This window comes from Anabas testudineus, chromosome 17, assembly GCF_900324465.2.
Source record: "Anabas testudineus chromosome 17, fAnaTes1.2, whole genome shotgun sequence".
NCBI classification, from domain to species: Eukaryota; Metazoa; Chordata; class Actinopteri; order Anabantiformes; family Anabantidae; genus Anabas; species Anabas testudineus.
The window spans coordinates 8,890,579-8,917,380 of NC_046626.1; the positions used below are offsets into that span (position 1 = coordinate 8,890,579).

The 26,802-nt window shown below is 43.1% G+C and overlaps 2 protein-coding genes across 2 annotated transcripts; one reads left to right on the plus strand and one right to left on the minus strand.

The window, feature by feature from the left end:
- The first annotated feature begins 5,539 nt into the window (after positions 1-5,539).
- Positions 5,540-17,578, plus strand: itga6b (integrin, alpha 6b). Its single transcript, XM_026374531.2, has 26 exons — positions 5,540-5,792; positions 9,994-10,121; positions 10,238-10,317; positions 10,426-10,687; positions 10,788-10,919; positions 11,019-11,232; positions 11,356-11,549; positions 11,660-11,757; positions 11,938-12,065; positions 12,148-12,237; positions 12,345-12,406; positions 12,530-12,699; positions 12,779-12,922; positions 13,030-13,145; positions 13,399-13,555; positions 13,650-13,730; positions 13,818-13,897; positions 14,084-14,161; positions 14,250-14,352; positions 14,478-14,648; positions 14,809-14,910; positions 15,006-15,116; positions 15,521-15,619; positions 15,799-15,927; positions 16,075-16,157; positions 16,718-17,578. Exons 1-25 carry the CDS (start codon positions 5,617-5,619, stop codon positions 16,141-16,143), a joined length of 3,174 nt encoding a protein of 1,057 aa, XP_026230316.1. The 5' UTR covers positions 5,540-5,616; the 3' UTR covers positions 16,144-16,157; positions 16,718-17,578.
- A 58-nt stretch (positions 17,579-17,636) lies between these two features.
- On the minus strand, positions 17,637-26,385 carry LOC113171805 (neurabin-1-like). Its single transcript, XM_026374530.1, has 18 exons — positions 26,374-26,385; positions 24,170-26,246; positions 23,524-23,656; positions 22,978-23,098; positions 22,751-22,855; positions 22,031-22,121; positions 21,787-21,936; positions 21,559-21,612; positions 20,998-21,098; positions 20,696-20,824; positions 20,480-20,576; positions 20,327-20,396; positions 20,098-20,228; positions 19,794-20,023; positions 19,619-19,681; positions 18,989-19,190; positions 18,364-18,552; positions 17,637-18,256 (listed from the first exon to the last, which is right to left on the minus strand). Exons 2-18 carry the CDS (start codon positions 25,964-25,966, stop codon positions 18,014-18,016), a joined length of 3,906 nt encoding a protein of 1,301 aa, XP_026230315.1. The 5' UTR covers positions 25,967-26,246; positions 26,374-26,385; the 3' UTR covers positions 17,637-18,013.
- Positions 26,386-26,802: the final 417 nt, after the last annotated feature.

Below are 26,802 nucleotides of genomic sequence, written 5' to 3' on the forward strand. Positions count from 1 at the left end.
AAAAATATGTGAGGGAATGACCAAAGTCAGGTGGCCAGGAGTAACTGCCAGGAGCTACTAATGTCTGCTGAAATAATCTGCCATCGACCTGAACGATTGCCCCATTCTTCTTCAAACAGATCATCAGATAACAAGATACCAAGAAATACATGGAACAGAAAACAGAGATTACTGGAATCCATCCTTAATAAGTCTGTGAGGCTAACCGAGTTTGTATGAAGAACGTTTGGAGTCAAATGAGTGCATTAGGCCACAAGTTACAGTTAATGTGCAACAATGTGTGTTTTCCTGAGAAAGACTGTTGTAAACATAAGTCACCAGACCGACATAGGGGAGGTTTCCTCCTGTCTGACGCTTTCAAGGTGGAAAACTTTCTCTGTACTCTAGAAAACTGTTAACTAGGGGGCATGAACTGGTGCTGTCTGACCACACATATAGAACCAAAGCTGTCACTGCATCCCTTGATTTGTGGGCGTCTCTCTTTGGCTCCTCTGTGCTTCTTTGTTCCTTTGACAACAAAAGTCGACTTCCAAAATAAGACTAGCGCTGCATTTTTTTTTGTGTGTGAATATGTGTGTGTGTGTGTGTGTGTGTGTATAGATGGCATGCATCACCCAAGGCAGCTCTAAAAGGCCTCTAATAAATGGTGTCTGTCTGCTTCTCTTGCCTTCTGAAATTCAGACTAACACACGTTCACATAAACACACACAGTGGAGTGCACTCCCCCTGCACCAAGCCCTCTCTCAGAGTCTGCATTTGAGAAAAACTGGTTACACAGCTCAAAGCAATACCTATGTAGCTGTGTGTGTGTGTGTTTCACTGGGAGGTGTGGCGACATCAGAAGTGTTATATTTCTTTGTCCTTTATTCTTGAAGCAAAATTACCCCAACAGTTATTTTCTTGATCTGTATGCACCCTCAATTAGCTTCACTTCTACACTAATTTATTTTAAAATCACCAAGATAATCTTGTATTAGCTGAGACGCAGCCTGCACAGCGCTAATAATATTGATATCATTGTCTCTGTGCACCACTACTATACAATATGTGACACTCTGTTTTAATGTGTGGACAGTGACACAAACAAATGACATAAATTACATAAAACTTTTTTCCTTTGTTCTCTTTTCACTATACTCTACATGTAGAGTATAGTAAAGTAACAAACAGAGGAAAGGAAGCGTTCTCTGTGGAGCCAAAGGAACGGTGTAAGAGTGGAGGAATTTCTAAAACAATCCTCACAAGTTCAAAGGTCCATGCCAGAATCCCCAGAGTGCCATTAAAAGCGATCAGTATTTATGTGTGTGTGTGTGTGTGTGAATGTGTGTGTGTCTGAATTGACAATTAGTTCTACTCAATTTTATATCACTCTCTGTGGTTGCCAAAGCAAAGGCATTATGGGGAACCAGTTTTGTTGAGCCGCCAGCTTTAAGTTATGGACGTTTCGGATGCACTGGTGTGAACGTTATGTGTGTCTGTGTATCCCCTGAAGACAAGATAATAGGTGGGGGGATAGATTGTTGTAGGGACTTTTTCCTAAGTCACACATGTATCTATTCTAAATCTAAAAAAAAGTATAGAAACAATGAAAAGTCTACTGTGATGCTATAGCAGCTCTGTGAGGGTCAGTGGCTGAAGATAGAGACACACTACAGTCAGTCTTTTGTAAATTTGAGGAGAGGAAAAGTAATAAAACAATACACTCCTCACTGAAATCAGGCACAGCTTATCAGAGAGAGAGGCTGTGGTTTGAATGTTGCCCTGTAAGATAAATCTGTCCTGAATCTGTCGGGAGGAGGTGTCCTCACCCTCCACCTACCTTTTACCTTTTTGAAGCACACCTGGACAAAACACAGGGGCCCCTACCATAACTATGGCCATCTCATATTACATCCTCTGGCCAGGGCTGGGACACACACACATACACACACACACACACACACACACACTACTCATTCAGGATGAAAATGTAGAAAAGCAGAGTTGCAGTTGTCTCGAGGGTGTTACAGCACTGCTGCATGAGAGAGGACATCAATTACTCCTAGAATCAATACACTCATCAGGACGGGTAGAGGATCTGTTACAGGCTGCATTGTGTGTGTCTTTATGTTTTAACCATGAGTAAAAACCCTGCTCATGCTAAGAAGTAAAATCAATAGTGTGAAGAGGAGATGCACATGGGGCATTGTAAATTAGACATTTGTCCCCACAATGTCACTTGACTGCGAACGGATAGCTCTCTGCTTTCTGTTTGTTTTACACACACACACCATTCACACCACACTACAGCATCTTAACGTTTCATGAAGAAACAGTCTTTAATCTCGCCAATCTCCTATCAGACAGGAATCAATGCAGTAGAATTTTCTTTTTATTTGATCTATATTATTTAAAATAGAGATTAAGTTGTGGAAGTTTTCTCTCGGGTTTGAGTTCACGAATGAACTGATGATGTCCTCCTAAAGGGGAAGTGTAGCTCCTACTTGCTGAGAGATAGATAAGAAGGCTGACAAGGAGCTATAGCCTTATGTTTACCACACAGGCACGAGCGTGGTATCAATCTTGTCATCTATCTCTTGGCAAGAAAGCAAACATGCACATTTTACATAATGTCAAACAACTGCTTTAAGAAATGCTACTGTGCATACCCAGCTCCAGGCATGCTGTTACTTGAGAAAAGCTCCATGAGCTGCACTCTTGAACCTCTGTTAGACCTGTGCTGTTTCTCAAGGTGTTCTGCGTTTTCATCTGAAAACAGTGTAATCCATCTTTCTGATCTAAATCGTAGTCACTCAGAAATGAATTCTAAGGTGAGCTTCCATCTGCTTACATCAGTGGTGCTCAGAGAAAGTGTGACGCTCTAATCTGTTGTGAAAGATCTTGGGTTTGAAGTTGAGTACGATTGTGAAACTGATTGAACCTGCATGTGTGTGTGTGTGTGTGTGTGTGTGTGTGGGTTTATCAGTATCCCAAGGCTACATGTTTCGCCAGTGTCATAAACACACACCCTATTACACAGCTCGCTGTGCCACACCCTCAGATGAGTGTGCATTTGTTTTCTCTTACCTGGAGCTGCAGCTTTAAGAACAAATACTGAGGTGTGGCTCGGGCGAGTCCGGGCCCTGCATTTTTGACATGCGTGTGTGTCAGAGAACATTGCTTTCACTGTCTTTGCTCTGCTTTAGTACCCGAGGGAAGGTTTTTGCTCCTCTTCTGTCGTAACCCTGAACATGCTGTACAGAGAGTGCACAGACATGACTCAACTCTTAATCCTGGGTAGAGAGAATGATAAACTGATAAGAAGGTACACATGCATACACAGCATGTTGCAAAGAAAGGTTCTGTTTGCTCCGTTAAAGATGAAGTAAAATGACAGCGATCAATAGAAGTTAATCCATGTGTAACTAATACTTATTGATGATTATGTTTTGTTGAAGTTGAACTTCAAGGTTTAATCTACATCAGTGTCAGATCACACCATCAGTCACTGTTTGAGCCAAAGTGGACGGTCGCAGAGGACTCCGCTGTTGAAAGCATAAATTAAAGCAATCATAAAAATTAGAAAACACATATTGACAAACCACAAAGCTTCTGGGAGAATGTCCTTTGGTCAGATGAAACCAAACTGAGACTTTTTGGAAAGTCACATCAGCTCAAAGTTCACAGAAGCAAAAATTAAACATGCAAAGAGAAAAACATGGTAGCTACTGTAACACATGAAGGAGGCTCGGTTATGTTCTGGGGCCGCTTTGCTGCATCTGACACAGGGTGTCGTAAATCTATGTGCTGCCGAGTGTCACACGTCATAGTCCTCCAACAGGATTATAACCCAAAACACAGGTAAAAACATCCAAGAATGGATGAGAACAAATCATTGGACTATTCTGAAGTGATCTTCTGGGTCCTGATACAAATGCTACTGAACATCTGAGCTGAAACATGGAGTCTGGAGAAGGCACCCTTCAAACCCGAGACAGCTGTATCACTATTCACTAATACCGTTATCAATTCAAGAAACGATATCTAACTACTCATTTGTTCTGTTTGTCACTAATGAATCTGTTCTCAGGTATCTTATCAATATTTACTATAGCTTTGTTTATTCTGCATCATAACCTACTTTACTTTTTGTTAACTGACAGCTAATTCCTGATGTGTTCCTTGTTAATCCAGTGTTGCTGTACAATCATGTCTGAATGTCAGCAGATAGATTTTTACCTATTGCTTAGACCTACATTATAATTCCCTGGTGAAAAGCAGAGGTGATGAAGAAAAGGGCAATGCCCTTTTTAAATCTCTGCTGCTGAACAAGTGAAGTGCATCTTGTTTTTCCCATATGTTTATTAACTGTCCCGGTCCAGTTCAAAGTAATCTTGAAGCGCACAGCTGATCCTGGAGATCTTTCCAAAGAGTAGATAACATTCCTGTTTAGGAACCTACATTCCTCCCCTGCCCCTTTCCCCTTTCTTCACTCCCCTCGTCCTCTATTATTTGTCCCTTTTTAAACTGCAAAAGGGCAGTTTCTGTCTCCCTCTCCCTTTCTGTCTGCCCTCTTTCTCTGTGTGCAGACAAAGACGGCGTTGTCTGCTGAAATGCCGTGTTGTGAGGGCAAGCTTTGGTTCAGAGTCTCGTGGAATGCCTTGAAAACCATCTAGTAGGGGAGTGTGTTAATGTGCTGGTCTGTGCCCAGTCTGCTCTCGGGCTGCTCCTGGCTCCGTGACTCATATTCTGAGTCATTACAGAAGACAGAGGCCCAGTGGTGATAGCATGTAGTGATCAACAAGCATGCAAATAATTGTAATTCTAAAATCGGACTTGTGTCTGGCTTTGTATATTGTAGAGGCCACATACTGTATTGTAACCATGCCATTCACTGCATAGCTCGCTTTCCTCCATTGCTTTTGTTCAATATTGTGTCTTCCTCTTTGTCCTTTTCTTCCCATCTGTCTCTCCCACTCTAGGCCATTGTTGCTATCGCTGTGCCAGTGTCATGAGGGCATTTTGGTATTTCTGGCAAAATTGCGCTATTGACTAACAACTGAAGCAACAAGTTTCCCAAACTATTGGCTCTGCAAGGACGTTTGGTGTCAGCAAACACAATTTAATGTGAGAGTGTGGAAGGAGTGTGCAGATTGCTCTCTCATGCTGCTGCATTGATGCCAATATTTTCCCTCCTGTGGAACTTAAGATATGTTTTGTTTACTCTTGTTTCCATAGGAGTTTAATTACAGCCTTTATTACAGTGTTATACTTAGAGGTCTGCTGTCAGAAGCTGCCAGTTTAACCTCAGGAGATGAGCTGTTTTTATTGCTGCCTCAGGCGTCACTGACCCTGTTACATTTCACCATTGATCTACTCAAAACTAAGAGAGGTACCAACTATAAAATACTCATTATACTAAGAGGCAGTATAAACTAGCAAAAACTTGAAGGTGTGGTAGGAAGGATAATGATGATTGATGATGTGTGTGTGTGTGTGTGTGTGTGTCAGGACAAAACCAGTGGGAGGGGCTGCTGCAAGCAAAGTGGACAACATTTAATCTTGCAGCAGTCAGTGAGTCGCACTCTGCACCTACTTCAACAGGGACTCGCCACCTTGTCAGTTTGATCGGGTCTCATGGAGGACAGGATCACCTGTGGACTGTGGCTGCTCGCTTTCCTCTCGGGATGCGGGCGACTGTGCGCTTTCAACCTGGACACCGACAACGTCCTGAGGAAGAGCGGGGACCCAGGCAGCCTCTTCGGCTTCTCTCTCGCCATGCACCGGCAGCTGCTCCCGCAGGAGAAGAGAATGTAAGAGTTTAGTTTTAAAAGTCTGGAAACCAGTTGTTTACTTGTCCCAACCTCGGAGACACGCTTTTTATTTTAAAATAACTTGTGTAACCATGTGGAGAGGCTAATTAAAATGCCAGAGCAGAGGAGATGATCGGAAGCTGGCTGCGTGTTCTCGGAGCTGTATGAGATGAAAAATCATCTTTGGGAACCATTACAGAAAAGTGCGCAGCTCGGGTTTGGCGCAGGTAGGTTTCTGAGCAGCAACTTTCATCAAACCAAAACTCAGAGCTCTGAGTTTGAGCACAGACTCTCCCCTGGTTAATCTTTAAGTCTTTCCTTCCAGGTTACTTATTTGTAACCTTTACTTGGGCCTTCACTTTTGCGTCGGGGGGCCACGTACAGGTGCGCGCTCTCGCCTTTTTTTTTTTATTTTTTTTTTTGTCTCCCACAGTGGTTTTAGGGGAGATCGAGGCATTTTAAGTATTCACATAGTCAAGGAAAAGGAAGTAGAGTAATCAGTGCAGTGAAAATGACACATGTAAGTGTTATATGTGACATCACTGCCCTTTTATTAGTACAAGCACAAATATATATGATATATAGGTGCAGTATTTGAGGAAATGTACTTTGTGTAGTTGAAATGCATTTTGCACCACTGTCCTTAATCCATAAGATGCTACTTAATACATTATAACCTTTAAAGAAGCTGGTAACATGCAGTTTTAAATGGCTTTTTATGCTGTGCTTCTTGTATTATTCTGTATTTGTTCAAATGAAATCTAAAACTAACTCTGATGTGTTTACCCACTGCCAGATATTCCAGACAAGTCGGGCTTAGAGTTATTTAACCTTTTCCAAAGAGGTCAAACATTGTTCTCAAGCTTCTTTTTTTTTTCTTTTTTTTTTTTTACACATGTCTCCTACTGTTAGACACTTATGCACACAGGGGCAGCTTGTGTCCTACTTCTTAGCTGTGCCTAAATGAAAGACACATGGTGATCAGCACAAGACCAGTGCCACCACAAAGTCCCTCTGCTTCAGGTTGTAAAAGTAAATGCAATAAAAACAGAACACAGTTGGATTCTGTGAACTGAATAACATCACGTAGCACTGTAGATAATGTAGACTGATGTTGGTGGATTAATCAAATAGTAGGTTTCTGCTATTGTGAGGATGGATAATTGTTCTAGTGAAGATATACCAGCTTTCAATTTGTTCTTTAACAACTGAGTCCCTCTGATTTATGAACTGCTGATGTTTCATTGACCCAACTATTTATTGGTTGGTTTATTAACATAGTAATTGTGAGATTAATCTTAATTGTAGCTCTAAAGCATCTTGTTGTGAGGTATTAAGTTATTTGACACAGTACAGAGATTCATGTTTCCTGATCTGTTATACAAAGTCAAGTATATCCAGCGTTGTTGAACAGTTGTGTCAACAAACCATTGGCTGTGTGGTTAACCCATAAACAAACTATTTAGCATGTTTGATTATGAGGCAGATTTGAATGTGTGTGTCTTTGTTTCGCAAGTGATGGTGCTCATAATGCCGTTATGGAGATGGATTGTGCCCTCACTGTGGACTCTATATGTGTGTATACACATGCATCAGTGTAGATGGAGTGTGTGTGTGTGTGTGTGTGTGTTTGGATGTGTCTGTGCGTTGCCGGTTTGGTGTGTTTTTATGGTGCTGATGCATGCTGTGGCTGAGCACTCAGGCGTTGCCTTGCTGTCAGTCATTTGGACGAGTCATGAGACATTCCTCACCGGAGGCACTAAAAGAAGAGATAGAAGTGAGTGCTCTGAAACAATGTGTGTGCTGGAGTAAGGGTTAGCGTGTGTGTACTTGTGTGTGTATCCTCACTGCTAGGTGTGCACTGTGAGTCACAGCCCCCTTTGCCATCCACACATGCCAGCTTGTGTTCAGACACAGCTGAATGTCACGTGGACCTGCAGGACAGGGCAGGAGTGTGTGCGAAAGAGTGAGAGAGCATCCCACAATCTGTCATAATTCCCTCGTGTAGTTTTCTGTATAATAAAATCAAGAGGGAAAGTGCAAAATGCATGAGTGGGGAGAGGAGGGAGGAGGAGGAGGGAGAGTCTAAAGATGTTTAAGAGCTCAAGTTTGAGAAATGTGGGGGAGAAAGTGAATGCATATGTGTGTGTGTGTGTGTGTGTGTGTGTGTGTGTGTGTATGTGTGTGTGTGTGTGTGTCAGAGCTGTGAGAAAGAGCAAAGTAAGACAGGCTGGGGTGTAAAATAGTAATGCCATTGTTGTCCTGTGTCTAGATTACAGAAATGATAGAGAAGATAAGACGGTGAAGTTTAATAGGGAAGTATGAGTGTGTAACGTGTGTGTACTTGATAAAGACAGGGCTTCAGTATTAGTCCTAGGTTATCTAAAGTTACCCAAAATCCAACACACACAGTGGGAGAAAGCAACGGAAGAAAAAGCAAGATGTGATACCTGAAAGAATGCTGAGAGGAACATAAATCTGTTCTGTGTCTGGGCACCAAGTATGAGCTGTTATTCAACCAGCGGGCTTAAGTCTGGCAGGCGGATGAAGAGAGAAGTTGAGTAACACGTGACACGAACCTCTGGATCTGCAACTTATTTGGAGGTGAATGCCTCCAGTTGATAGGGTGTTGCTGGTTGTTGCTAAGCAAGGGGATGTGCCCTAGCTGTTAAAAACATAAAAACAAAAAAAACCCATCACATCTTTGTCAAAGTGATGTCTCTCTTGTGGTCACTTCACACAGAGGGCCACTGTCAGTCGCTGCACACATACATGCACAGCCTCGCCCTCTGTCTGTCCTATTCCTTCCTGTAGACTAAGCCCGGTCTTGGGTCTTCTTCTGCTGGTTGTTATAGATTAGATAAACAGCTGTGGCGCTGTCAGTGAAGAAGCAGACTGAGCTTATCGCAGTGCCGAGCCGCTGACACATTATGGGAGCGCTGCACTCTTCAATGACAATTAATGACGTACAGCAGCAAAGTGTGTCCGAATGTAAGATAATGTACCTGCTGTCTATACATGTTCAGTCAATCAGTAACATAATAATAATATTTCTATAACATATTATATTATTATCACTTCTTCTGTGATTCACTGTTAGTCGCGACTCGTCATCTCTAACAGTTTCTCATAGTCATAGTGCAAGTAGAGGTGGAGAGTGTATCTTCGGTAGGCTTCAGACTGTGTGGTATCAAATGTCAAGTGTCTTTAATGGGTGGGATAACAGCACAAATTATAGTACTCTGGTGTTTGCAACAAGGCCAAACCCATCCAGTGGCTAAAATGGTAAACACTTCTCAGTGTTTCCGGCAAAGCACATCTCAGCTCCTCTCATAGCAGCGATATTAAGAGGCTGTGGGTGACTTTGTTATCGTTGCAGATATATTTTTGTATGATTTATTGTCCTTCGCTAATCCCCATCACGCCCACAGAAGTCACAGTGAGTCTGACAAAGTTTGCTTTATTGTTTGAATTCTTCTCCCATGTGCAGTGTCTGCAGCGTTGATGGTGGAGGTCTACGTTAAAAACATGCTGATCACATTAGGCCTTGGCTCCTCACTCTGGCTGTATGCATCTGTAGATTCCTCCCCATATGGTGGGTGTGTATCTGAGAACGCTTTGTCAAGACAGCTAGCTGTACAATGTTCAATCGCACAGACAAAGCAAACTAGAGTGACATCCAGGAACATATATACTGTAGAGAGGAGTGTACAGGCCCTGTGTGTATGCCGTACTCTTTCCTGTAAACCTCCACAAAGCATCCATTTGAGGGATGACATCCTTGACTTGCTTGATTTACTCTGTTGAAAATCCTGGGAACTGGATCCCCATCACCGAGCTTTGGGTGTGGCGTTTGCCCTTTGTCCACAATGGCAGACTCTGTGTCTACGTGTGTGTGTGTGTGTTTGTGTGTGTGTGTGTGTGTGTGTGTGTGTGTGTGGATGGAGAGTGAAAGCCCGGTTCAGCCATTTCAAAGGGGTCTTTGACTCAGCTGGACATGGAACATCAGCTTGGTGGCAGATGTGTGTGAATATGACTGCTGTGTGACACAGTAGACTGGAATATGAGACAATATAATATGTTAATGGGAGAAATGTCAGAGTGCTTCTCTTTCAGTATGAGTGTCACAATGTGCATTTGATTGAGCTGCATGCCGTGCTTGTTTTAATGGATCCATATGTATGTGTGTGTGTGTTTTCAGGCTGCTGGTTGGTGCTCCAAAAGCAAAAGCCTTGCCAGGTCAAAAATCTAAAGTTACAGGAGGACTCTACAGCTGTGACATGAGCACCACCTCAACAGCTTGTGACAGAGTTATCTTTGATAATGACGGTGAGATATCTTCTAACCCATGTGCATTAGTGTGACACGGTTTGGCATATTTTAGAAAGATTTTCTTCAAGGTTGGAAAAATAATGAATATCTGTCTGCTTTCTGCCTCTTTGCAGAGGATTTAAGGAAAGAAAGCAAAGAGAACCAGTGGATGGGAGTGACAGTCCAAAGTCAGGGGCCAGGTGGCAAGATTGTGGTAAGTATCTGAACATGAACTGTCTCATGATTATGAACATTTTGTTACTTCTTTTACTTAACACTGCTCCTCACGCTCAGTATATTTGTATTAATGCTTCTCTGACAGACCTGTGCTCATCGCTACCAACGCCGCGACAATGTGAACACACCCATTGAGTCCCGCGATGTTATTGGCCGCTGCTACGTGCTGAGTCAGGACTTAAAGATACATCCAGAATCGGGTGAAGATGGAGGTGAGTGGCACTTTTGTGCCAGCCGGCCCCGAGGCCATGAGATGTTCGGCTCCTGCCAGCAGGGTCTGTCTGCCACATTCGACAGGGACTACCACTACCTCATCTTTGGGGCTCCTGGAACATATAACTGGAGAGGTATTCTAGTGTGCGACAGTGTTATGTTTTTTTCATCCTTTGATTGCCAACTAGATCTATCCCATCTTATCTTATCTGGTCTCCCCTCCCTCTCTTTAAGGCGTCGTACGCTTGGAACAAAAGAACAACACCTTCCTAGAAATGGACATCTTTGACGATGGTCCCTTTGAGACGGGAGATGAGAGCGAAATGAATCAGAACTTGGTCCCTGCCCCTGCCAACAGCTACCTGGGTAAAATGCTCAGTCTTCACCATGACTCTGTGTCATTTCATTTACACATAGAATTGTACCTCTGACGACGTGACCAATTCCTTTGTCCTTTTCCTTCAGGCTTCTCTCTGGACTCAGGGAAGAGTTTGACCAAGAAGGGTCAACTGACGGTTGTTGCAGGAGCTCCCAGGGCGAATCACAGCGGGGCGGTCGTGCTGCTGAAGACGGGCCCATCCTCGAGCAAGATCCTGCTTGAAGAGTACATCCTGGAAGGGGAGGGTCTCGCCTCATCTTTCGGCTATGATCTGGCTGTGCTGGATCTCAATGGGGACAGGTGAGTACGTTTACTTTTACATTTACCAGACGCTTTGATTCAAAGCAACCTGTAACTTCTGCTTTGAAAAGTGCCATCAGCGTCTCTGCATTATCATTAACATTTAACGCTGTTGTTTGATAGTTGGCAGGACATCGTGGTGGGAGCACCTCAATACTTCGAGAAGGATGGAGAAATTGGAGGAGCTGTGTACGTCTACATCAACAATGCAGGAAACTGGAACCAAGTTAAACGCACCAGAATAGATGGCCCTAAGGACTCCATGTTTGGTCTTGCTGTAGAAAACCTGGGGGACATAAACCAGGATGGTTACCATGGTGAGGCTGCGTATGCATACATGCGTTACAGTCCGCTGGTCACTCCTCTGTGACTGAATTATTTGTATCTGTATAGCCACACTATAGGTCAGTGTTGTTCTTCCTGATAGATTTTGCAGTGGGATCTCCTTATGAAAATGATGGCACAGGCAATGTTTACATCTACCATGGATCAGCCACAGGACTCAGCTCTACAAAAGCTGCACAGGTACGCAATAAACTGGTAGAAGGACAATCATTCTGTTTAAATATGGGATGATTTTGCAACTTCAAATATTTTTTGTAGTTTTGTCATGTAGCTTAGATCCATGTTTACTTGTTGTTGGTCACATCAGGCTTGGATTTTACAGTAAAGTGGTGATCAAACTATGCGTTTGTCTTGCTTTAGGTTCTGCATGGAAAGTCTTCACAAGTGAAGCTGTTCGGCTACTCTTTGGCAGGCAACATGGATCTGGATAAGAACTCCTACCCTGACCTGGTTGTTGGTTCCCTCTCCGACTCTGTCTTTTTGTTCAAGTAAGTGAACTGATCAATTATTATTTTAATGGATGTCCTCTGTCGTGCTTATTGAGTTTCTCACTGAGTTATTTTCTCCCAGAGCCCGTCCAGTTATTAATATCCAGAAGGAAATCAAGTTCTCACCGAATGAAATTGACCTCAGCAAGAAGAACTGTGGCAGCAGCTTCTGGTGAGTTTCTCTAATCATTAAGCTGGGTCACGAGTCAGCAGTTGCTTCTTTGTGAAAAAACTGTGCCAGTACTGTCTGATTTTAAATAAACTTTACTGTGTCCCCAGCTTGAGTGTTGAGGCATGCTTCACCTACACTGCCAACCCCAAGAGCTACAATCCCAGACTGAGTATGCTGAGCCAAGTCTTTCAGCAAAATGTCATATTCATCATGTTTTCTCTTGATATTATAAGAAATGTAGGGATTCAGTGTCTTTCTGTTTTGTCTCACGTCCCTTCTTTGTCCCATCCAGCGGTGGAGTACTCCCTAAAGGCAGACGATGACTACAAAAAGAATGGGTTTATTCCCAGGGTGACCTTCACAGAGCCCTCCGCCTCAAACAACCCCTATGAATCCAAAGGCACCATCAGTTTGAACAGTCAGGGAGCAAAACAGTGTGTCACACGTAAAATTGAAGTACAGGTACTGACTCTTGCTTGAAAGTTTCCCTTTCTGTTATCATCAAAGCGCGGCTGTGGTGTGTAATATTGTTGTTCTACAGGACAACATTCGAGACAAGCTTCATGGGATCCCCATCGATGTGTCTGTGTCCATTCCCAATGCCAATCGTAAACGCAGGCAGAGCTCAGCTTCTCAACCGCTGCCTGTCCTGGACAGCAACCGGCCAATGATTACTCGATCAGTGGTGCGTATGCACGGTGCTTGATGTATAAAGGATAGATTCTATTAACGTGCACTAAATAGTCTCGTTGTCTCTGTTTGATCTTTTATGTATCTGAATATGATTTATAGGTGAATTTCCTGAAGCTGGGTTGTGGCACTGACAATTTGTGCCAGAGCAACTTAAAGATGGAATATCGCTTTGGCCGCAGGACGACTGACACAGACACGTTCACTCCATTAGAATTGTAAGAGTACATATATATATACACCCGTCAGGTCCAACAATACCCCCAACTGGCGGTGTTAGTCTTGTGGTGGACAGTAGTCAACAGGGAGGACATTTAATGGCCAACAGGTGTTAAAACACAGTGCCCAAAAAGACCCCTGTTCACCTCAACATTTAAACCACCAGGTGGTGCAATGTGCTCCCACACTAAGCTATACTGTGTCTACACACCCTTGTTCACATCTGGTCTCACAATTTCTGTCTGTTTAAAGAGACAATGGTGTGCCAGTGATCTCACTCAGTGACCAGAAGGATATTGCCTTGGAGGTCAAAGTGACCAATGAACAAGGAGATGATGCATATGAAGCCTCATTGATCGCCTCCTTCCCACCCTCCCTCGCCTACTCTGCTTACCGTGCTTCACTTGGAGTGAGTCTCTTTTTCTCTGACACACACACACTCTCTCTCTCTCTCACACACACTTACACTGATTTGGTTCTGACTTGGACTTGTCATTCCTTAGTCGGCAGTAAGCTGTATAGCCAACAAAGATGGCACTAAGGCAGACTGTGAGCTTGGAAACCCCTTCAAACGTGGCTCAACGGTGAGAGGAAATCGTCTTTCATCTTACTGTTTACCTCCTCTGCATAGGTGTCATTGTTAATAACTAGAAACTCTGTATGTCATATAGACGACCTTCTACATTATTATGGGCACATCAGGCATCTCTCTCAACACTACTGAACTGGAGATTGATCTTCAGCTAAAAACGTAAGTATACCAGAGATTGTAATCCTGCAGCACAAACTGCGATTCCTGCTAGAGTTATTCAAAATCATAGTTACTGTATACTTACTTTATACCACAGTACTTCCTCTGGAGTCTGAAGTACCTCAATTATGTGTTGACTTTTGTAGTGTCCTTAGGAGTATTTGAGTTATGTGTTTGATCCAACAGGACAAGCGACCAGCCAAACATAGCTCCTGTCAAAGCGAAGGTAACGGTGGCCATCGTGTTGCAGCTGTCTGTATCAGGGTAAGAAACGGGTACATGTGCGAAAACACACAGATGTGCACAGATTTCTAACTGTTTATTTCTGACTGTGAATTTCTTGTATCTCCAGACAAGCACAGCCATCTCAGGCTTACTTTACCGGAGAGGTCAAAGGTGAGGCAGCCATGATGACTGAAAGTGACATAGGCAGTGCCATCACACATCAATTCAGAGTGAGTACAGGAAACCTAATATATTACCGTCTTATTAATCAACAACTGTGTATGTGCATATGCTTTAGTTGGAAAATGAAAGCTTTGTCAGCTGATGTTCAACACCACCACCACTTGCTTCACAGATAATCAACCTGGGAAGTCGCTTGACAGACTTTGGCACTGCTTTCCTGAAGATCGAGTGGCCAAAGGAGACAGAGCAGGGCAAGTGGCTGCTCTACCTGATGAAGATCAGCTCCACGGGAGTGGATAACATAGCTTGCACGCCTAAAAATGAGATCAACAGTCTTAAAATGGTTAGTGTGATGGTCGCTCTGCCTGCACATGATCACGTTCACATTTGTCTGCTGCATGTGTGGAAGTGGGCACACACACTGTATTTATATTTATTCAGACAAACTCAGCAGTTCATTTTTAATTTAATAGTTGGATGTCCTTTTTCTTTTCTGCTTTAAGAAACCATCTAACACCAGGACAAGAAGAGCAGCGAAAAACACCCAGAATAGCGACGAGGGCACTTTGTCACGTTTAATTGAGACTAAGAAATCAACAACTTTGGTAAATAAAAGTCTGTTCTGTTGTTTTATATTATTATTGTTTTATATGCAATTGCAAACAGCAGTGGTAATTTGCTGTTACTGTTTTTTTGACAGTCCTGTGACAATGGAGCCAAATGTAAGACCATAACGTGCCCCCTGCAGGGCTTGGGCAGTAATGCAATCATCACGCTCCACTCTCGCCTGTGGAGCGGCACCTTCATAGAGGTAAAAAAGTCTCAAGAGTTAAACACAAGAACTTTAGTAATGTGATAATAGTAATGATTGACCATAAATTATAACATGTACTCACATAATTACATTTAAATGTAAACTGTTTAAAACAGAGCGGCATCAAGTTTGCATGGCTTTGCCGTCATGTCACTAAATGATTATTAACACATGTAACACGTATTAATTCATATTTCAGGTCATAAAATTTAAAAAAACTTTTAAAGATTAGCTATTGGTAAAATCTCTATGTTGAATTATTTTTTTTTTTTGATTGATTGTGTATGAACTCAGATCTGCTTTAGCTTAAATGAAGAATTAAAATGATTTAAATACTTATAGTAGGAGGATAAGCTATTTTACATTGTTAAACTGGGACTTCGCCTATTTCCTTTCAACAGGATTATTCCAAGTTACATCATGTAGAGGTGATAGTGAAGGCCTCTCTGCACCTAGAAGGTTCAAGCAGGGTCACACACCTGGAAAATGCTGAGACACAGGTAATGAAACAGAACGGGAAAAAAGAAGGATTGACTTTATAGATTTATAGCATGAAATACAGTTTTTATACAGGTCATTAATGGTGTTTGTTAATGTAATGCATGGACATCAGAGAGAAAGCAATAATATTGTAATGTAGTTAACAATCCTAATGCTGCCACTGTATTATGTTCTCCAGGTGAGACTGACAGTGTTCCCAGAGAGGCAGCATTCAGCTTCATATGGAGGAGTGCCTTGGTGGATCATCGTGCTGTCCATCCTGCTGGGGTTGCTGTTGTTGGGTCTACTGGCTTTCCTCCTCTGGAAGGTAGGATACTGGGGGTCGACACACACATCTACATTTATATGATTTTAACCGATGAGGCCTTTTGAATCTTGAACATGTGGTCCATTTACAGTTTAGGTATGTATCGCGGCACTTATGCACATTTTCTAACCATTTGCCTCTCCTCAGTGTGGACTCTTTGGGAAAAAGAGTAAAGCGGACCCGTCAGAAAAAGAGACACTGACAGCAAATGCATAAAAACTAAACAGAGGGTAAAACTACTTGGCCTACCATGAATGAGAAATGTTTTCTCTTTTGCTGCTATCTGCTACAAATGTGCTGCTTTCTGGTATTAGGTAGGCAATGGGCAAAACTCATACTGTGACAGGAATGCTCTAATAAAAGCTGACTGATTATGACTGCAAAGATTTTCATCTAAAAGAGTTTCACACATGGTTATGTGTGGAGGATTACGGTTCACCTGCATGACCAGGGGAGGTGATGGCTGATAAGCAATGACTGGGTTATTTCATGCACTCAGGAACTACACCATGGGGGCTGTGCCGCATCTCTTTGATTTTCTCTCTGCTGTTAGCAGTTTCTGTGGCTATGCACATGCACTAAGTCTGGCGGTTTCTTTATCTTTCCATTTTAAAACTGGGGCATTATAACATGTTTTCTTTCTTTAAGACGAGCGCCGATGGCTTTCTTCAACTCTTTATGGATTTACTGCACTTTAGCTCAAAGTCCATTTAACCTCCTGCTCTTTCTTTGTGTGCCTTTAAATACCATTTCTCAAACAAAACATTTTGTTTTCCCTTCTGCTCTGCAGTGTGGCTTTTTTAACCATGCCAAATATGAAGACAAGGTTCCCAGTTACAGTGCAGTTCGGATAAAAAGGGAGGAGAGAACGATAAATCCTCGAAATGGCGACTGGGAAAACCTGGAAAAGAAGCCCTGGATGACAACCTGGCATCGTAATGAACATTATTCTTAACAGCCGACGAGATCTGACGTCATACTCATACTTGTCTGTGGGAACTCTCAAATATCACAGATTTTTCCTGCCCTGTCTTTGCACAGTGTGGACTGTAAATAACAAGATACAATGGACATATTTAGTTAAAAAAAAAAAGAGGAAGAGAGGAAAAAAAACATTCTGCTTTCAGGGTTGATTTTATTCTTGAAAGTCAGTATGAACCACTGGAAGGAGAGTTGCATTGTGGAAGATGATCCTGCACAACTACTGTCAGAACTTTGGAGCTTATTTTGTACATTTACTACATTTACAGTGTTGACTGGAGGTAGGGAGGGAGGGGGGGTTAAAGAACAGGAGCAGTCTTTTGTAAAAAAAAAAAAAGAAAAAAGAAAAAAGATTATTTTGCAGAATTGTATTTATTCTTTGTGGAGTATTTTCTGTTACGTGCTCTACAGGCCAAAGAGTCATGCAATGCATCCACATGCAACTATAAAAGTTTATTTCCCCTGTTGAAAAAAATTGCAGTTTTTAATTATTTCTACTGTGCCTCTGCCTTAAGTGTCGTCTTTAAATCAGTTTGTGCACGAGGTGCCTCAGGTTGTACATTAAGTAGGAACTGTAACTTACTGATGCCTCTGCTGAATTCACCTTCACTTCACCCGCTGTAAAGTATGCAGAGTGAAAAGAGTTTCTTGAATAAACGTTTGTCCCGTCCTGTGTGTCGTGTTTGTGATTATTCGCGGCCAGATGTAATGAGTTAAAGCAAAAGACGGCAAGTTGAAAGCATAATTTATTAATACATTTAAAAAAAGCATTTACAGCAAATACCTGAGTGCTTAAATCAGCACATTAAATATTAAAATCATTATAATGATAATTTAAGATCCAGGATAAAAACAAACAAAGTCACATTCTCACACTTCACAACCGACTTAAAAGTATATTGAGAGATACCATTATTGTTGTTAGTGTAAACTTTGGTGCTGGAGTCGAAACTGCTTTGATCGAGCAGTTAAACCCAACCAGCATTCAGTGTCCTACATGATAACTATCAAGATGTGAACAATAGGGGACAAGTGCAGGTGATGTAGCCGTTTCTATTAGCCAAGTAGAAACTGGTATTTCTGTGCGTGAGGTGAGGTGTTTTCTTCATAGGAGAGACTCAGTTCTCACAGTTTTGCCGCTGCGTCGAGCCTCTTTTACAGACTTCTCCTCCATCGGCGTCCTCGCTTTTTCTTTTGCTTCACTCTCCCTGTCCAACACTGCGTTCTTCTCCTTTTCCTCTTTCAGCCTCTTCTCTTCTTTCCTGTGTTCTTTTTCCTCCCTTTTCTTCATCTCTTTCAGCTTCTTCTTGAGGACAGACCGGTCACTTTGGCTGCACACTCCCAGAGCCTGACAGACAAAGATACGTGTAAGTCAGAAAGCACTGACTGAAAAAAAATAAAAACTGTATGAACGTCTCAAATGAACTACTCACTATACATTTTCTTAACACTGACCTTGAGTTTCTCACTGTCCGTGTTGAGCAGCAGTGTCCCGTCCACGCCTCTGGCAGAGAATTCGGCTGTATATTGATCCATGTTCATGGCGACTAACCACAGACACACCTGCTGGCTGTTCCACTCCGAGACGGGTCGACTTTGCCACTGACAGTTGTTATTGGTGGGAAGTGGGTCATCGTCTAATGTCTGAAAGGACACGAGGGACAAAACCAAGAGAAGAGAAGGAGAAAAGAAATTAAAGAAACTGTAATTAAAGAAAAGAGTAGGCTTGGGAAAAAAAATGGCAGGACAAAAAGTGCTCTGGTGGGAAAGCAGTAAGGGAAAAAGAAAAGAAGGGGAAAGACAGGCTCACCTCAGTGGAGGAAAAGGTGAAAGTGTAAGAGTGTCCAGAGAGGGAGGGTTCAGAGACATGACCCACCATGCTGGAGCTGTCCACTGGAGAGCCAATACTCTGGAACCAATAAAAAACAACCAACCCTAGGCTGCCCATTTCATTTTACATCTGTAGCATGCTAACCCATGCATGTTTAAACAAGAACCAATTGTGTTAGAGAAAAATCCAGAACAGAAGGTGGAAAGAGGAGAGCGGCATGCAGCGAAGTCCAGCACCAACTCTTCTTACCTGATCTCGCCTTCCCGTGGTGGTCAGATACGGTAAGCTGCTGGTGGACACAGACCGGAGCCTCTCCCTGCCCCTCTCTCCCTCTTCCTTCTCTTTTCCTCTCTCCCCGAACCAGGGAAAGGGCAAACAAGAAGGTATGGACCCGACCGAGCCAGTTGGAGAAACTTCAGCCGGCTCATCCGTCAGATCACCACATGACCTCCTGCGTCGAACAATTGTTATGTTTCAGTTTAAATTCAATTAATAACATTTGAAGCTTACTTCTGAAATTTCACTTCAAGTTTATAGTTTTTGTTTCCCCAACCCCCACCCTTAACCCAAGTGTGCTCTGGAATGACTTTCCTCAATTTGGGTGTGTGATCTCAAAATAGCAATGTGGAGGCTACGCACGCCTGCATGAGTGGCAGCAGGAAATTAATAACTGTTCTACAGTAAAGGGGGGAAAAAATATATATATTTGCAGTATTTCTGTTTATTCTAATTTGTGGCGAGTTTTATTTTTAAGTCTAGTTTTATATGGCTTTTATTTATAACACCATCAAATGAGAGAGCAAGGAAATTCAATGTGAAAAGCTTATTTTCGTAACAGATAGGTTGAGACTGGTTGGGGTTGTGTATGTTACATCACACCTGTCGTTCACTGATCTCCTTGGTTTCTCACTTCTCCTTTTGCTGAGAGACTTTCGAAGACCACTGCAAAAAAAAAAAAAAAAAAAAAAAGTAACTATATCAAGTAAAAAAAAAATGATTATATCTATAACTATAAATCTGTGAAGGACGAGACACATCAACAAAAACCACACACCTGAAGTCAGGAAACTTCCTTTTGGATTTTCTGGAAACAGAGGATTTGCACGGTGAGGGAGTGACGGTGTCAGTGATGTAGATGGAAGGAGTGAAGATGGAGCTGGTGGGAGGTGGAGGACTGATGGCTGAAAGGGAGGAGGTACTGGACATGTCACTTCTGTTGCTCCTTTGTACCACAGCAGAAACGGACAGTGATCGGCTCTCCTGTGGTTTCTGGGCTTCATCTTCCTAAACGGCAATAAGACGAAGGTTTAAGTCTCGCGGTCGGCATCAGCCGATTGGGCGTCAGCTTCGTCTCTTACCTGTTTTCTGAAGCTCTCTCTGAGTTTGTCTCGTGACGGTGGGTGGCGTTTGGATTTCTGAGCCAGCTGAGCTCTGGCTATGTGAGCACTGGAGTCTAGGCGTCCTGTATCGGGGACTGGAAGATACCAGTCTGGACCGGAGACACAAACAAGCCCTTTCGCTCAGTAAAAAAAGCACATTTTCACTCAAGAGGGCCTGAAGTGGGCAGTCAGAGTAACAGCTGTGTACCTGCGGCTGAAGAGTCCACAGGGTGGTTTGTTCTTTCAGCGACAGGTGCTTTCCCCTCCAGTTGTGCTATCTGTGGTAAACAGTGTGAAACAATCACTACAGAGAACCTGCGGTTCAGTAAGGTCAATCCATGCTGGCTTTGGAGGCTCTTACCTGCATTTGCAACCTATCAACAGCCTCCCTGTGCTGCTTATCTCTTTCCTCTATTTCTCTAATCAGATCCGTTTCTCTCTTTTCACTCTCCTCCTGTCTGGGGGAAAAAAAAAAAAGAAGACGACTCCAAATGTACGTGCAGTACACGTCTAGCTATTTAGGAGAGATAATCCATACTTTCACAGAAATAACTGGATAAAAAGGTTTAATACATACCTGCTCTGGTATTCTCTAACCAGTCTCTTGGCCTTACTGTATTTGATCTCCAGGCTTTCTGATTGACTCTGGGCATCAGCCAGTCTCAGGCTCACAACCCTGCACAGTGTCTGGGCCTCTTGCCAATATCTGATAAACAGAGGGAGGGTCATTAACACATTCTTAACCATTATTATTATCTTTTTAATGTTTCCCAACAAGATGGAACAGTAGGCATCATGTCCACTTATAGCAACTACATGCACATATACTGGGATATATGCTTCAGCTAAATGGTGACAACAGAGACTATAGCATTGTACTTCTCTAGTTTGTCAGCTTTCTCCTCTCCATCCTGTGCTCTCTGCTCCAGCTCAGCCTTCTGGGTTTCCCACCACGCCTGCTGCTCCTCCCATGCCTTTAACTAGAAGACACAGCAAATAATTATGTACTCACGTCTGCAATTAATGTCAGACACACTGGGGGCAGGAAAAAAAAAAAAGGCTACTGCTGTTTCAACCCACCGTCAGAAACTATTCTTAGGATGTGAGAAACTATTGTTCAAGAGTTCTGACACAACAAATGAAGCATTCACTGATTGAACCCAGTTGGACAGAAGAAAGCCAGATTTCCAATTGAAAGATTTTCGCCAACCCAGTTAAGTCACAGCGGTGATTACTTCAAGGCAAAGGCAGAAAAGCAGGGCTGTCAGGGAGTGTTGGAACACGGCCCGTGTCCTAATAACTCTGCATCGAGCCATCTCATACACGGTTAAGTGGGTCAGACTGTTCCAAATGTGGATGCAAAGGTAGCGTATTAAAGTGAGTACAGTTATTGGTTTGTATGTGTGAGAGAGCAATCTCCGTCTCAGCTGAGTGACCTACCTTTTCTTTAGAGTGCTGAAGTTGGGCTGTTCTGCTTTGTAGTTTAGACTGAAGCTTTAAAAAGATAACCAAACATACGTGGATCAAGGTATATAAAAGATATACTTTTACATTACAGGGAATGGATAATAGTGATTATTATTTTTATTATATGAAACAAAGTCAAATCTATGTAAATCTAATCACTTTATGTTCCAATAAATGCTCATTAAATAATATTAAGAGTACCTGCTGATACTTGAGGCAGATCTGGTAGTCGTCCAAGCTGGAAAGCACAGACACATCCTCCTCTTCGTCATCTTCCTCCTCATCTTCACTTAACGAGCCCCTCCCAGACATGTTATCATCACCGTCTTCATCTCCGGCGGCCTTCCCGCTCTTATGATACATATCACACGTCAACACACACTAAACAGCGCGAGCAAACCATACGGCGTTGCTAAACAGAACTCCACTCTTCAGGACAACACACCTGTCTGGATGTTTTATCCATTTCCAGGCTTTCATTGATCAGTCGAGCCACCTCGCTCTCCACCCCCTCCTTCTCTCGGCCAATCAAAAACCTGCAGCACAACAGACAAAATCTGTCAAAGCTGCGAGCAATCACCACCCTTAATCATGGCATAGTAAGTGATGGCAGTGAGCCAGCAGGAAGAGGACAAAGAAAAATGGAAATGATGTGAATTAGATCATGTTTTGGCTTTGTACTTTATAAAGATCTTCTTGCCTGACATCTACTGTAAATGTTACATCTCAAATGTTTTAGCAAAGGCCACGAGTAGAGTTCAGGTGAACTGCTATAGAGAAACAAATGGAGTGGACCAGTGACTATATGACAGGCTGGCAGACGATCTAAATACTACATCCATGAAAATGTTCAGCAGTAACATGAACTACATCAGTTAAAATCTGCAAATCCACCGGTATAGCCCTTTAAGAAAACACATCTCCCTGCTATTGTTTCATCTTTAAATAGCTTCAATAGTGAATCAAACGTTAAGCAGTCAGTCTCGATCAGACACCGGCCCAAAAATAAATTTCAACACCCAGGATCCAAATTACAGATGAGCAGGTCCATGTGCTCAGCCTCTCTCACAAACAGAGAACTTACAGAAGCACTGCTACGTGTCTAAAGTTAAACTAGACGTTGAATCATGTCAAGACGACGCTGCACTGTAACACGGTGACTTACTTGACGAGTCCTGATGTATTCTTGAGGACTGTGGCTGCAAACAGCTGGGAGACTCCAACCAGACTCACCCCGTCCACCTCCACTATCTGGTCATTCACCCGAATCCTAACACACACACGCACACACACACACACGCACACACACACACACACACACACACAACAAATAGACTCATGTTAACAGGGGCAAACTGAAATCCCAGACAAGAGACTGATGTTGAAATGCACCTTCCATCCTTCTGTGTTGCTCCTCCTTCAGTTATCGTCTTGACAAATATTCCCAGTTTCTCCAGTCCCTGATCAGCCCCTACACCCATTCCTATGATACTGATGCCCAGACCATCATCTCCTAGAGGGAAGACACAGTAGCCAACATCAACCCGGCAAAAAAAAAAAAAAACACAAACAAGCAAAACGTATGCATCGAAAGAGCTCTCAAAAGAAACTTGTCACGTTAAAGCTGGTTCTTCTTACTGTGTGTGTCAGAGTTTCACATATAGCCAGAGATTTATTTTGTTTGAGTGTGAAGGCCCTGTCTTAAAGAGGGACCTCTCTCCCCAAGATGATGCTTTCTGGACGACTCTTTCAGCCAGTTCTTCATATTTTAATTATAGAGAAAAGTTTAATATTATTCACAAACGTACTTGAACCACTGGAAGCAAGCTGAAGTCTGTGGTAACACTTTAGACCCTGAAATGTAGCAAACAGATAAAAAAAAAAAAAAAAGGCAAAAGAAGCAGAGAGAAAGAGCAAGAAAACAAACGAGGAACAAACCCTTTTCTATCTCCACCGGGAAGACGTCCATCCTGTCCACTCTTTTCTCCAGCTCGTACTCGGCTGAGGCGGACACCGGGTCAATATCCTCATTGTGCCTGTCGTACTCTGCGTTAGAATAGGTGATGTACACCTGAAAGACAGCGGTCAATGTACATTCATAATCACTGCCGGGTGCCGAACTTAGGCCTAATGAAAATGCAGTTTTATGCATCGATAGCGAGTTCTGTATGTGTGTTAGAGCAGACTGTGACGAGAGCCATCTGCAGCTACTATCAAAACAAGTCAATGTTTACGTTGGCAAATCTTTCCGAGTGTGTGTCACAGAGACACAGGAAGTGGAAACTGTACAAGCATAATTATAGGATTGCAGAAAAATCTCCATGTGCACAACTTCCGTATGTCAACTACTGATGCTCCTCTGACCGCCTTTACAAACATTTGCTATGAATTAAGTCCTTCTGATGCCACAGGAGTGTTTGCTGTGCGTTTGTCTCCTCCCTTCATGAATCACAAACATGGATGTGAGCTACCACTTCCCCATGTATGGACTCAAACAGCAGATGGAAGTGACTTCCCTAAATGCGTGACTGTCTATAAAGGGAATAACGAATGCTGAAAGCAGAGCTTGTGTTGTTTTTCGTACCTTGATGGGTGACGAGGAGAACCTGACTCTTCTCTTTGCTAAATCCAAGACATCCTCCTCATCTTGATCGGGAACACCGGGAATTTCCTGATATTCCACTAAAAGCTGATTCCCTGTGCGTAGAGAGCTTCCCAAGTCATGTCTTGGTGAACGCTCTTCCTCGTCGTACACTAAAGCCTTGTTCTCGATCCCACAGACTGTTGCAGATTCTGTCTCATCTTCTTTACCTCCTGCTCCTTCACCACCTCCTCCACACGCCACATGTTTGACCTCGTGTTTAAGTGCTGGAACTTCTTCTCGCTCCCTTTTCTTTTCTTTTTCAGTTCTTTCCTCCTCTTGACTTTGGCTACATCCTTTAACTCCACGTTCATCATTTATCCTTTGTTCAACACCTCCCTCTCTCCATCCAGCGCTTTCTTCTCCTGCTGTCTCAGGTTTTTCCTCCTCCTCCTCCAACATTTCCGCTGACTTCTGCTCATCACGTGCAACAAACTGCTTGTTCTGCTCCGTCCTTTTACCCTCACATTGTTCATTCACCTGCTCAACTTTCTCTCTTCTACTTTCACTGTCATCTTTAGTCTCTCTTCCACATGGCTTGCTGGTAGGTATCTCCTGGTGTCCTTCTGAGGAGGCGACTGGCCTAATTTCTCCTGTTGTTATGTCCACTCTGTTTTCCAGCCTATAAGATTCAGGTGTTGTCTCCATGCTTGGTTCCTCAAAAACATCATCCACTAGATCCTCCACACGGTTCATATCATTGTCTTCCTTGTCCTTAAGCCTGTAATGATCCTTTTTCTTTTCCTCTTCATTCTCATCGCTTTCTGATGACTCGTTCTTTATGTCAACAAGTTCTGCTCTCACTGGCTGCTCCGGGGTCAAGCAGAGGTCAAGATTAGTACTGTCTGCCCCTTCTTCCTCTGTCTGTGGTCCTGTGACAGAGTTGTTGGACTCTTCACGCTGGCCATCTGATACAGGATATTCAGGGTGCCTTGACAGTGATGCTTGAGCCTGTGGCCTCAGTGAGGAAATATAAATGACAGGTGGGTTCATGGATTTGTCTTTATTAAAGCCATCAGCCGCTGTATGCTTCCTTATCCCACTTTCCTCTTTTTCCAACTGGTTTCCTCCTCCTCTCCCATTTTCTCCTTCTACATTCCCACACACTATTCCCTTGTTTCCCCTGGCGGTAACAGCTTTTAAAACCTGACCTCCACCACCTTCAGCCCTCATCATCTTGGTCTCAAACAACTTACGAGTCACCGAAAACTTCTGAGCCAGAGCCGCTCTGTCAATATCCCTTATCTCCTCTGATCTGGAAAGTTTCTCTTGTAGAGAGGATTCTGGAGTAGAGATGCTGGCCACAGTGCTCAGTACGGACGAGGAGCTTAAAACCGAACGTCTGGATACGGAGAAAGATGAGGTTTGGTGCTGCAGGCTGGGGTTTTGGGGAGAGAGAACGGGTGTGGAGCCAGGACTCAGACCTGGGGCACCATCTTGTCTTAGCTGCTGGCTGTCCATTTGGAGAAATATGTTGTCTCTGATCTTGGTCCCCCTGGTGCTGGGAACCCTCCCTCTGCTGCCCGTGTTGCTGCTGGTGCTGGTGTGCGACATTATGGAATTTGACAGGCTGGATGTCAGACTGTTTGTGTGCCCAGGAGAGCTAGGGGCGGCTGAAGCTTTGGTCCCCGGTTGTAGACTGGCCCCAGTGTCAAATGAGCATTTGATGGCGTGGAAGTCAGACTTGTAGGTTATCCTGTGAGGGGAGGCACTGCGGCCTTTGCTGTCTGCCCGCATCATCTGGAACTGGAGACTTTCTGAAGTGAGAGGAGCCGAGGAAGACGCTTTTCACAGCTGACAAAAGCACCGCGTCAAGTGTTGAGAAGGTAGATATGTCTGGGGTTTGCTGGTACTATGGGACGGTGGCAATAAGGCAAGAAACGTGCTGGATAATAGAGCTGGTGTTTTAAGGGGTTACTGCATTTACTGAGTGGCAGCAGGCGACAAAGGCAGGATCATGGTCTGTAAAGGTCATGGTCTTCAAGTAGTCTTCAGTTATTCCCAGTCTCCACAGCAAAGTCTACAGAGAGAAGATGCTTTTCAATATTACAACACCAACAAACCAGAGAGGGGCTGGTACAAACTATCAAACAGACTCAAACAGAGTTTTTAAGAAGGTGATTTCAGTATTTAAGCCGAGTACTCACAGTCACTGTGCAGCTGGAAGATCAGCTTCATTAAAAGTCCAAAACATTGCTGCAGACATTAGATTAACCAGCTACTCGACACAGGTATTTCTAATTAACTTGGCCGATGCCCTCTGGACTACCGCTGCTTTCACGTGCCGTAGGAAAATAAACGATTAGCCTTTCCACTGTTTAATAATAATAATAATAATAATAACTGTTATTTTAACTCGGTTTGTTTCTAAAATGGAGAAGCAAATATGTCAAATTAGAATAATGTTTTCAATTTGCAAAGAATTTATTTTTTCTTCACTGTAATCACGAATTTTTAAAACGAAAACAGCAACAGGTTCAAAATGAACCTCGCAGATAAGTGGCAAAAAAAAACTATCTGCCACAGATAGAGCAGGAGTTTACAACGGGACGTGAAGGCAACAAATCTCACCAACC